This window comes from Calypte anna, chromosome 5A (genome assembly GCF_003957555.1).
Source record: "Calypte anna isolate BGI_N300 chromosome 5A, bCalAnn1_v1.p, whole genome shotgun sequence".
NCBI classification, from domain to species: Eukaryota; Metazoa; Chordata; class Aves; order Apodiformes; family Trochilidae; genus Calypte; species Calypte anna.
The window spans coordinates 16,914,191-16,926,266 of NC_044251.1; the positions used below are offsets into that span (position 1 = coordinate 16,914,191).

Below are 12,076 nucleotides of genomic sequence, written 5' to 3' on the forward strand. Positions count from 1 at the left end.
TATTTCGCTTTTAAAATCCTAGTTATGTTTGTGAAACTAACCAGCTCGGCCACAAAATTAGGATGTATCTTGCAGAGTGCATTCATTTTACCTTTTGCATATTTTTCCCGAGGTCATGTCAAGGTTAGTTTGAATTCCATCCTACATTAAGACTTCTTTCACAGCTATTTAGCTCTGCAGCCTACTCCCCGCTGGGGTCTGCCCCTTGGGCACGTCAAAGCTTCAGACCTGACAAATCACACACAGATGAAGCTGTACAGTTTTTTAAACAGTTTCATCAGTAACGTGGGGTTGGGGTTTTTTTGCCTTTACACTATACTTTTTTTTTCTTCCTCTGGAGTTTATTCTCTGAATTGCAGTATCCTGAGGACTGATTTCCATATGGAAAATTCCCTTGCACAGGCGAGTTGTAAAATAGAATCGGTGTTGTACAGTACATGCCACTCACAGCCTCCCAGAAACTGAAAGTACTGCAGATCCTCTTAATTATTAACAAGCTATAGCTCCTTGTCTAATAACTGTAATCGTATTGTTAACATCTATTTGCATAGAAGAGCCCAGAACTATAAATGCTGGTAAATGCTCAAATTTTATCATCCATACTGTGAACCTGTTAGTTATCTGGGAGAGCTGTTAGTTGTTCACAGGAGTAAACTTGTCATCCTTGGGATTACTCAGATGAGTAAATGTTCATCAGTGTCAAGAAATGATGCTGTGCTTTAGCAGAGATCCTTATGGGATTGAGGAGATTTTCGGTGGGTGTATATGTGTGTGTATATGTATAATTAGCTTCACAACTACAGGCGGGGTTTTCTCCACCTCCATTCGAGCACAGACACCCCCACCCCCGCCACCCGTAGATGTCGCGGCACAAAAAACCGGTTTGAAGTGTATAATGAAGCTTGCAGGTGAAAACACATTTTCTAAAATTAGTAGCTGCAGACTGCTATCTGTATTTTAGCATTTGGTGAAACTAATGGTGCAACACCATTTCCCTTTTAATTGATTAAGTTAAAATGCTTGGCTGCTAATGAGTGTATTAGCAAACAATATACCCTTAACAAGCTTAAGCAGCTCAGGATTTTAAAAAGCAGCTTACTGTCCTCCTCATTTTTATAAGACAAAATGTACTGCCTTCCACAAATTGCTTGATCGACTGATGAAGTACTATAATTATAGTTGTATTGCAGTTTTGACAAAGCCACAATAACAGATTGTAGTTTAGTCCCCACTCAAGGCACACAACTCTTTGCATTACAAAACCCAGTTTTACTGGTCTAATTCTTGCTGAGAACAAAAGGCACCTGGAGATGTTAACTATATACTAAAAGAAAACTTGGAATCTAGGAAATAATAATATTGAAGCATGACTTTTCTTCTCGTAGTTCGTTCATTGGGAATAGTATCTAATGAAGAGTTGTCTAAAGGCTTGCTTGTTTGGAACTAATTAAAGACAGATATCCTAAATAGAAAAAGGATCATGGGAATTACATTAGGTGTCTGGAGACTTGTTATTCTTTTGAGTAGATTGTGGAAGTTGTTAGGGATTCAAGAAATAAGGCGAGCTAATAAAAAGTTCTATTTTTCTGGTTATTGGCCAACTATTGTATTTTTGTTTGCAGTAAGATTTGTGCCAACAGGCTAGGGGCTTGAATAAAACATTTAAACATTTGTGCATTAACACATTATGGTGAAAAGAGAGTCTTGTGCTTTCACTCAGTGCATTTCAGCCTTCAATTAATGTGAAAGCACTACAATGCCTATGCAACTTCTCTTGCCTAGTGGTGCACCATTTATCATTGCAGTTTTACATTGACCTTGACACCCACTTCATTAGAATAAAGATTGTCTACCATTTAGGTTACATTGTTCCTCTGCACAGAGACCCCATGCAAATTTCTGTTCAGATAGAAGAGCTGTGAGCCTGTCAGAGGTCATCTGCATTAAATGATTGCAGCTATTTTCCAACTGCTTCTTTTCATTCTACTCAATTCAGGCTAGGAGGATCAATCAAGCCCTCTGCCTGAAACAGTGGGACTGCTGGGAATATAACTGTTTTTGGTAGTAGTGGATATGCCCTAAACAGTATTAAATATTTAATATAAATTCATTAAAGGGCATACAAAATCTTCAGAAAGATATTACATTTATAGTAAAATTTAAAGACTTGAAATCACCTTCCTTTAAAAAAAAAAGGCAGAACAATGGCTACTGACTGAATAATTGTTTAATGGAGGCAAAATTAAGTTCACAAAGTTACTTAATATTTCTTTCAATGTGTTTATTTCTCTAGCTGCCAGAGAAAGGGATGCACGGCAGAACTGTAATCCATATTTGCTACTTTCTGAAACAAAAAGGCAAGGTGTCTTCAGAGGTTTAAGGCAAAAGTGTGAGATTTGCTTTGTTTTGCAGGCATGCACCCAGACACACATGCACTCCTACATAAATATGTGCTCTACTACTGTGCTTATTTGTAGGTGGAAAAAGCAAATGGAAATAAGTTAGCGCTCTCCTTCTTGAGTTTTCTGAGTGATATAATTGGAATTAAATTATTAATGGGAGATACTTAAAAAAGATTGTTTTATGATCTTCTATTAGAGAATTTGCAATTCATTTTAATATTTGTAGTTTGATTTATATTAAAGATAATGCAATCTATGTCCAATTAACAATACATAGCCAATGTAATATGATTTCCAGATCATGCGAATGGAATAAACTAGAAGAGGAAAAACTGATTCTTAACCTCAGATGTAATTTGCTGTGTGAGTTCTGGCAATTTTAAATGACATTGCAGTTTCTAATTTTTCCAAAGGCTCAGCAGCAAATTTATCCCAATCAAGAAAGCCTATTATTAATTTACAAGGACAATTGTAGGAGTCTTTATAATTTCCCTGTGCAATTATTTGCCATAAATTGCTAATAGCAAAATACATGAAGTTTGCAAGAAACAGCAACTGCTATTTATCTAGACAGATCACTCAGACCAGATCTTGAATATGGTCCAGAGGTTCTAGTGCCATTGACGGTGTAAGAAATATAACCAAGTGTCTGGACGGTTTCTAAAATGTTTCGCACTGATAGTACCGAAAAGGTAGAGGCATTAAGAGCTATTGTGAAGGGTAGGCTGGCCTCTAGCAGATTCCTTCACTTTGCTTGTATACAGCTGAGCTTTGGACCCTGGACTTTGGAATAAAAAGAGTCTTTGTTCATCAGTGAATGGCATTAGGCATGGGCTTCCTAAGGGGCCACCATGAAGCCTAGCATGAAGAGTGCAAACACTATCCAGAAAGCAAAATGAGAATGTGTGTGAAGAGATGATGGACAAATATTGCCATATGTGCATTGCTATATGTTTATATGTATTTATTTTGCAGATTTGTTGAATCTGTTTACAGAGTACTCTCTACTCAATGCTATGCATGCGGTATATTTAGGGGATGTGTGCCAGCCCTGACTGCATGCACAGACACTGGGACATACGTGTGTATGTGTTTGTGTTTGTGCCTGCAGCAGTTGAAATGACCCAAAAGGCAAGTTTTTAAAATTTAAAGATCCAGTTCAGGTAAAACGAAAATCACAGGTCACTCAGTTCCATTTTCAATTGTGTCTCATACAGTGCCATTTGACTGAAGGTACTTTGTTAGTATGTGAATGATGGAATGCAGAACATCTACAAATAGCACACCCTTATTCCAATAATGGAGAAAGTTCACTGGCTTAATTCTTCTGTACTTTGTAGCCATAGCTCCACTGTGTGTTCAGTATGTCTAGTCTCTTTTCACTATAACCAACAGAAGCACCATACAAAAGTCTTACAATGGATGTCTTAATCTCTCTGTGTGCTTTTAGAGCATTATTTTGAATTCCATCATGCAGGCTTTTTTTTTTTTTTTTCTTTCCTCTTCTGAAGTTTTATTACAACAACAGAATTCCCAGGGAGCTTTAGGGGCAAGGTTCGCATAAAATTGCCCTAAAGTTTTGGTTGGAATCTACACCCCAGACCTGATCATCTTTTTGTGGTGTTTCTCTTTCTGAGAGATGCGGTGCGCAGTCTTACCGAGTTGTTAACTGTGTACAGATTTTTTTATTGTTTACCAGACAGTGCACATCTACGAACCTTTCATGATGATTTCTTTCTCTGACCTCTCAGTGACTAGGCATCTTGTTCCTTAACACTGAGGGAGGCTGAAAAAATGCTTGAGTTGCTCAATGTGTGCCTTCTATACCAGTTTCAAAATGGCTTATTCTTCTGGTTTCCATGGTGACAATTAACACTGTTACAAGGCATTGTTCCAGTCTGCATTTGGGCAGAATTTTCGGGTGTGATTTTTCACACAAAAAATGTTTTATATTATTTTTTAAAGAAAGAGGGGGGGGAAGGGAAAAAAGAAGGCACCATTTATTATGAAGTGGGAAAAAATGTGTATCTGGATTTCTTATAATTTGTAATCAAAGGAGGTAAGGTTTTAAGTTGCTTTGTTTTGGAATTCAACTTCTTGTGGTTTAAATATTTTTGCCAAACTTATTCATGGATAAATGCTACTGCCTATTTTAAAATTCCACTGTTTGCCCTTTGAGAAATACTGGTTGTATTGAGTGAGAGGGAGTAAACAGCCAAAAGTCTTTAACTTACATAACAATATTTTGGATTTCTTTTGAATGGCTTCAGGAACACAAAGCCAGCCATGCATGCACACAGCTAATCATGCTGTAAATATTTTTCAATTTTTTCAGTACGTTGTTTGTGGGGTTTTTTTTAATATGACAGGTGGTGTGGGCAATTAAATATTACTCATTTATTTGTTACTGTGGCTGTTGCGAGAAACCTGTGACTTTAACTTCCTTAATCTCATTTTTTGCTATTAAACACTGATCTGTATCATAGCATCCACACACTGTCGCAACGGAGCAGCCTTTGCACACCTAAAGCTGAGGAAAGAATGAATCTGAAGATTAAATTATCTTCTCACCACAGGATTAAGTAGTCCTACCAGACTAGGGTTGTGCAGCACTGATAGAGCTGGTAGCTAATTTGTCCATGCAGATGCTTGAAGTGTAGGTGTTTAACGGATTAAAAAAATAGCATTAGCAATAGCATCTTGTGCTATCAGTTCTGAAAATGTACCTTCTGTACATTAAGCTCACCCTTAACTTAAAATACACACTGCATGTTAAATATGCAGGAGTGAAACAATACTCCCAGTCACATACCAATACATCTAATAATGATCTGAATTCTTTAATCTTTTACAGTTACAGTATAATGCATTTTCTATCAATCAGCACTTTCATCATGCTTGTTTATACAGTAGGTTACACGGTGACAGAGACAGAGCGTGTACATAAAATCTAGCTTATTTATTTTTTTAATGCAATAACCTTTTATAACATCTGTCACACTGCTTGGATTATGCTGCACTGAATTATTTTATCTAGTCCAAAATTAAATGAAATGTCTTCTGTTTCTGTGTTAACAAGAGCGTTGTAGTTATGAAACATGCAGTGTATTTTATTTCTTCATCAGGAGCTTAGCCAGAGCCCCAGCAGCATCCCCAGCCCGGGCAGCCGAGGTGGGGAGCAGTGAGCGTGGCTGTGCCTGCACCAGTGGCACGCAGCTAGAGGACTCCCTCAGTCTATTAATTCACTTGACAAAGGAAAGGGAGTCGCATGAACTGGATTTCAGTGCCTAGCAAATTGGACCCTGGATTCCCCTTGATATTACACGTACTGATGGAAATAATTATGCAAATCCTTTTCAGCTATATCATCTTTAAATAGAAATCAGATTACATGAAGAAGATTGTAATCTCCTCCAGTAACCATCCTCGCTGAAAAGGCAGGAATGCAGGACCAGGGAGCGTACTTGTTGAACATTTTACTCCAATAAAATGGAGCTGCTTCTTGGCAGGTCCAGTTCCCCAGTGCCAGACCTGGTAGATACCTATTGTTGTACATATCCAAAACCCTAGCCACATTACACCAAGTATCAAAAGGAAAGTTCTTTATAAACAATTCCTTGTTTTTTGGTATGCATATTCATGTAATTTTGGATACGCAGACACCTGATCAGTGTTCATTAATAATGAGAAATTGTTTGAATCACCTCATTTAAAACATTTGCTCTATGATCCACAAATGACTAATATTTGCTGAAGTTTACATAATACAAATGATGTGCATGTGTTGTGTAAATGAGAGATTAAAATATGAAACTAACAATATGCAAACATATGCATGGAAATGCTGAGGACCTGTTAGCTGAAACAGTGATTTCACACCTTCATTATTTTCTTTAAGCTGTTTCCAATTGTGTTTTTACTTTGTTTTCCTACAGAGCATGTTCTTGGATCTGGCAAAGGCACCCATGTTTTAAACATTCCTTATTCTAGTTTAATTTTTTTTTATTTAGCCCAGTTATTACAATTTTCAGTATGAGCTGCTATTGCAGTTTTCTTGGCTGAATTTAAAGCAAAAAAAGCTTAATGTTTAGGATGCAATTTGCTAATAGCTATGCATAATTTATGTATGTCTAGTAAACACCTTTGTAAGAATATGTGCTGAACTCTCCTCTTTTAGTAAAATGTGCATTTTTTGCCCTATCAAGTTCTGTTTCTATGAATGTTTTCTACATAAGAGGGTATATGTAAATATATATAGTGTATAATATATATATGTTGACTATATATACGGTATATATAGGATGTCTGTGTGTTAAATTTTGGGTTTTGTCTTACTGTACCGGCTGCTAAATCACTATAATCACTACAATAACTATTAAATATAATACTTAATTCAGGTTTTCAGAGAACACAGGTTTAAAAGAGATTCATTTGCCAAAGTGTCTGGAGATTAGAGTACCACTTTATAGAATATGTAATTAATAAAAGGCTAAAATATTTAGAAAGTCATATTCAAGTAATTTTGAAAAAAACTTCTCTTTTTATTCCTGTTTCTCCTGTATTCCTTTTTTTTTTCTTTTTTTTTTCTTTTTTTTTTTTTTTTTTTTTTTTTTTTTTTTTTTTTAAATAACAGTGCCAGAAATGAGGTAGTTTCAGCCTGAATAAGCTATTGGATTGTATGAGCATCGTGGCTGTTCTTGTTTGTGGGCCATTTCATTGCTCCTGTTGGTTGACACAGTAAAAATCAAGTAACTGTTATTGTGTTGTAAGGGAGTTATGTCTAATTGTTTTTCTAAGGTGAAACTCTCCCATGTAATAGCATTTAAAGCCTGTATGTCAGGCAAAATTATGGATAGAGAGACGAAATTAACTGTACAGGAAACATAATTAGGAAATTATTTCCTTGCTGTGTATTTTTTCAGTAGAGACCCTCAATGTCATTTGCTGAAGTTGCATATTTGAAAAAGAAGATAACCACTGGCTTGAATGAGACAAAGGCAGATGGAGCTTCAGATGAGTGTTAGTGAATGTTGTGTGCAGTTGAATACTGTGACTGAGTGAATATTACTTTGTGTAATCAGTTGCTAACTGCCTATTAGCACCCAAAAGGTAACATGCTTGGTACCTAAATCTCCTACAATATGTCTTAAGAAGGATATGTGCTTAAAAAAAAAAAAGGATAATTTAGAGATGGTATAGTAAGCATGATTGTAACTGAGCACATAGAAATAAAGTTTGATTTTTCATAGAGAAAACTCTTTACGGCAGCTAACGTTATCTATTTATTTTCATTTTAGAGATACAATGTAGAAATGTCAATCAGGCACCCGAAAAAGATGGAACTGCTTAGTAAGGTTGAAGCTCTGAAGAAAAGTGGTGTTTTACTACCAAATGATCTCCTTGAAAAAGTGGATTCAATTAATGAAAAATGGGAACTGCTTGGGGTATTTGCATTTTTATTACTGTTTGTGGGTTATGTGTACATTTTTGTGTGTTGAAGTACGCTGTCTGTCTGATTTCTAATTTGAGGCACAAATATCTCTCTCTTTAAATTCACCACGTACATTTCAAACAAACTACTCATGCTATTATAAAAACTCCATAGTATTTTCCTCTTCTGTTGATTTTTTTCTATTCCATGCTTGTCTCCCATCTGACTTTAATAATTTTACTTCTTTAATACATAAAAAATGTAAGTAAAATATGCCATGTATTACGGGTATGCACCAAGTCAACTATAATGCAGTATATCTGATATACACTGACTGTCATGCTTGAGTGAATGTTAATAGAATTTATTCTGAAGGTACATGTTAGAGACATCTACTGTTTAACTATTTACTATACCCTTAAGATGAAAAGTGGGGTTGTCACTGCATATTTCAGGTCACACTGATGGCTCAAAAACAAATATGCAGATTCAGTACAAATCTGAATACCTGAAGCTCAGAATAACACCAGGGTATGTTTCATGCTGCTGTATTCAGCTCACTTTTGACAAAAGCCAAAAAAAGTTTCATGTAATTCATTTCACGCTATGATGGGCTGGGTCTCAGCCAAAGAGTGAGATACAAGAAACTGGCAAAAAAAGCAATATAGTGATTCTGTTACCCAGAGACCAATGATGGCACCGTGCAGGAGACACTATTGTCCTATTGTTGTAAAACAGCTGAGAGAGAGAGAGAGGGGTCAAACCATATATTTTTCCATCCACTTCTCTCCTTAATTGCCTTCACTTCAAATCAAGGGTAAGATAAATTTATAAATTACTTTAAATAATTAATTATAGATGTGTGATATTAGCAATACAGTTACATTGCATAATTTTGCATGCTATTATCTTAGTTAAAAAAGCCATTTCTAATATATTATGACTAAACTATACATGCAGCTTGCCAACAGCATTTTAAATATTGACTTGTGTCACTTGAGCTTATTTGGTACTGCAGTAGCTATTTTACAGTGGGTGGGGCTTTTTTTTAGTTCAGCACAATTTTTTTTCTAGCCACTTGATTTTCTAAATGTGCAAATTGTCAGAAAATGTTAAGTTAGTAAAAAATAGTGCACTCTTACTTTTTAATTTTAATCTTCAGCATCACCACAAGCATTTTTAAAGTATCTGAGCATTAATAAATTTGCTGCTAAAAATGGGACTTATTAACCGATTCTTTTACATCATGATATCTTGTACTTTTAAAATAATTTCAACTGTAAGTCTTAATATTTCTGACTTTCATTGCATTTAATCAGGTAAATTCAGTGTCAATGATTAGAGCTGGTAGGGTATAAAACCATGAGATAAGTAACTGATCAGAATTCTAACAATCTAAACCAACTCTCCCTTAAAAAAAATTGAATCTCTAAACTTCTCAGTATGTTAAAATAAAAATATGCCTCTGGATTAAGTTTTGCTATTAATATCAGCATTTACACAAAAATAAAACATAACTATTACAGTTTTTCTGCTAAATGCAATTTCATGAATAATAAGCAGAGTTTGATAGAGTTTTGTTTAATTTAATAAAAACCTCTGCAGAAACTAACGGCACTAGGCATACTGTTTTAATTGGCATGATTACATTCTAATTGGCATGAAAAAAATTAAAGACAAGGATTTTAACTTCTAACAATGGTAAAATAGAGGGATATGGTTTTTAATATTACTTTCATCTAAGGTGAACAGTGTGGAATGGAAATACATTAGAATGAAATGTCAGTGGTGCGTACAGTTTAATCTGTGAAATTTTGTCCCCTGTGCTGAATATTACTCTGTCTCAATTGCATATTAAACAACCCTATCAAGGCAGGCATTGGCATCTGCTGTGCTGACACAAATTGTGAATTAAATGAAATTGATGTCCTCTGTCGTATATTTATGAAGACGGACCATTCTCTGAAGTATTCTGTTTATGAAGAATTTATGATTGCAAACTGTTCCAGAACAAAAAAGTAGCAATAAATTCTTTTTTGTGACCCTACCCTCCAAGGGCATTGATTTCACCTCCTGCTGCTACTTTTGTTACAGCATAAAAACAATAGCTAGTGCTGGATTCCACTGAGGGTCTTGAAATTATCAATATTTGCACCATGAAAATAGAAGAGTATTGCCAAGAAGGCATGTTTTTAAGTTATGATCTTCTAAAGACATTATTTACAGAATGCCACATAGTAGATTAATGTCTGTTGGTCTAATTTTATTTGTGTTTTAAAGCTTATTTTTGGAAGCTAATTATGATGATATAAATTATACTCTGGTAACTTCCTAAAGCATGTATTTTCCACAGACAGCCGTACTGGGTCACCTAAAACTGTATCTTCATGTTACAACAATTAACCACTGCTAATTATCAGTTTAAAAGGTTACTGGATGTGATTGTCAGTGTATATTCAATATTCTACAATCAGTAACACAGATCTAGTGCTTATAATAAGTGTCAGCCTGACAGCCTCTTATAGGTCAGATAAAATACTGCTTGGCATAGAAGAAGCAGGCAACAACGTATCTCCCTTGTGATGTTAAAGGATTGCCTTTCAAAATAATGAAAAGGAAGGTAACTTTCTATCCCTGGCCTCTTCAGAATATTCATTATCCTCCCAGCCTCCACTATCAAAATGTTATTCAGTGGTTCTTTTATTAGAAATACTACTTTGAAAAGCTATAGTAAATTAGGTTCATTAGCTAGCAGAGGTGAATGTTTATTCTGGTCCATTATTTTTAAAGTGGATGCTTAACATGGAGAACTCAAATCCGAATTTAGTTGCTTAAATAATTGGCCTGATGTTCAGGAACATTGAAGCTTGGCAATTTCTAGCTTACTGGTATCTGAATGAGCTCATCAACTTTTAAAAGCAAACCAGCTGTCTTGTGACCTAACTGCTCCTGTATACAGCCTCAGGGCTAGAAGTTTGGAAACTATGACCTGACAGATGACACCACAAAAAAATTTCAGTGTTTCCCAAAGAAATTAGATGGCAACTTGGATAAGAATTTGGTGAATTCCACGCTGGTCATATTTTCTGTTGCAACCTAAAAATCAGTAGCTCTCATGGTCCTAAGTGTCTAAAGCCATGGACAAATTCTGTGTAGTGGCTACTTAGAAAAGTTATGTACAATTGTGTCTTCTCTGTCCATAGTTGCTCTTAATAAACATTGATTTATCATGCTCCCAGCAAAGTCAGTGACCCAGAGAGAACAGCATAAGTGAGAAACAAGGAGACAAAAAATGAAATTGATTGAAACACGGAAAAAAAGAATGAAATTGATTGATATTATTAGTAATTATTAAACCCCCACATCTCTAGTCATCTAACAGATGCTTCTTGTTGTACATTAACCTGTATATGTTTTGGTACATAAGACTAATCTATGTTTCCTTTATCTGATGCCTTAGAAAACCCTAGGAGAGAAGATCCAAGACACAATGGTAGGGCACAGTGGGTTAGGTCCACGTGACCTGCTCTCGCCTGAAAGCGGCAGCCTGGTAAGGCAGCTGGAGGTCAGGATCAAAGAGCTGAAAGGGTGGCTGAGAGATACAGAGCTTTTCATCTTCAATTCCTGTCTGAGACAAGAAAATGAAGGAACAATGAATGCTGAGAAACAACTGCAATATTTTAAGGTAATAAAAATACAATCATAGTCTTCATAGAGAGACTTCTTTGTGGTAGGATAAAATATTTATCTTACACATACCATAATGCAATGCATGTAGATATGTAATCATATATTCATATTTTCACCTTCATGTTTGTACTATGCATTAATTCATGTTGTTTTTATTGAATCTTTACAATAATATTTATTCCTTAGACTTTTTGAAAAAGAGAGCTTTAAAGGGCTAATCACGCCACAACTGGAAAAGCTATAGGATTCTCTCATTCTATTTCCCTGTAAAGCTGAGGTTTTCATGAAAAGCTTCACCCTGAATTTCACTGCCTACGTCAGTTCAATTCATTAATGTTTTGTGTGACTATCAGTTTTATAGCCCTTTTCTCTCCACATATGAGTCAAGAATAGTCCATTTGAAGTCACATTTACAGATACAAATGTAGTGTAGATGAGAAAACATTCACATTTGTGATGAATACATTTGTGGAAAAAGACATATGCACTATGGGATTTCAATTAATCTAGGCCACATCTTAAGCCTAAATCTGACGATTTACACACAGGAGGG

The 12,076-nt window shown here is 35.5% G+C and overlaps 1 protein-coding gene across 1 annotated transcript in view; it reads left to right on the top strand.

Moving 5' to 3' along the window:
- AKAP6 (A-kinase anchoring protein 6) overlaps positions 1-12,076 on the top strand; it is a 222,023-nt gene that overhangs the window by 163,339 nt on the left and 46,608 nt on the right. The window contains exons 10-11 of the mRNA XM_008495899.2: positions 7,700-7,846; positions 11,294-11,518. Coding sequence (XP_008494121.2) covers positions 7,700-7,846; positions 11,294-11,518 — 372 coding nt within the window. The remainder of the gene's footprint in view (positions 1-7,699; positions 7,847-11,293; positions 11,519-12,076) is intronic.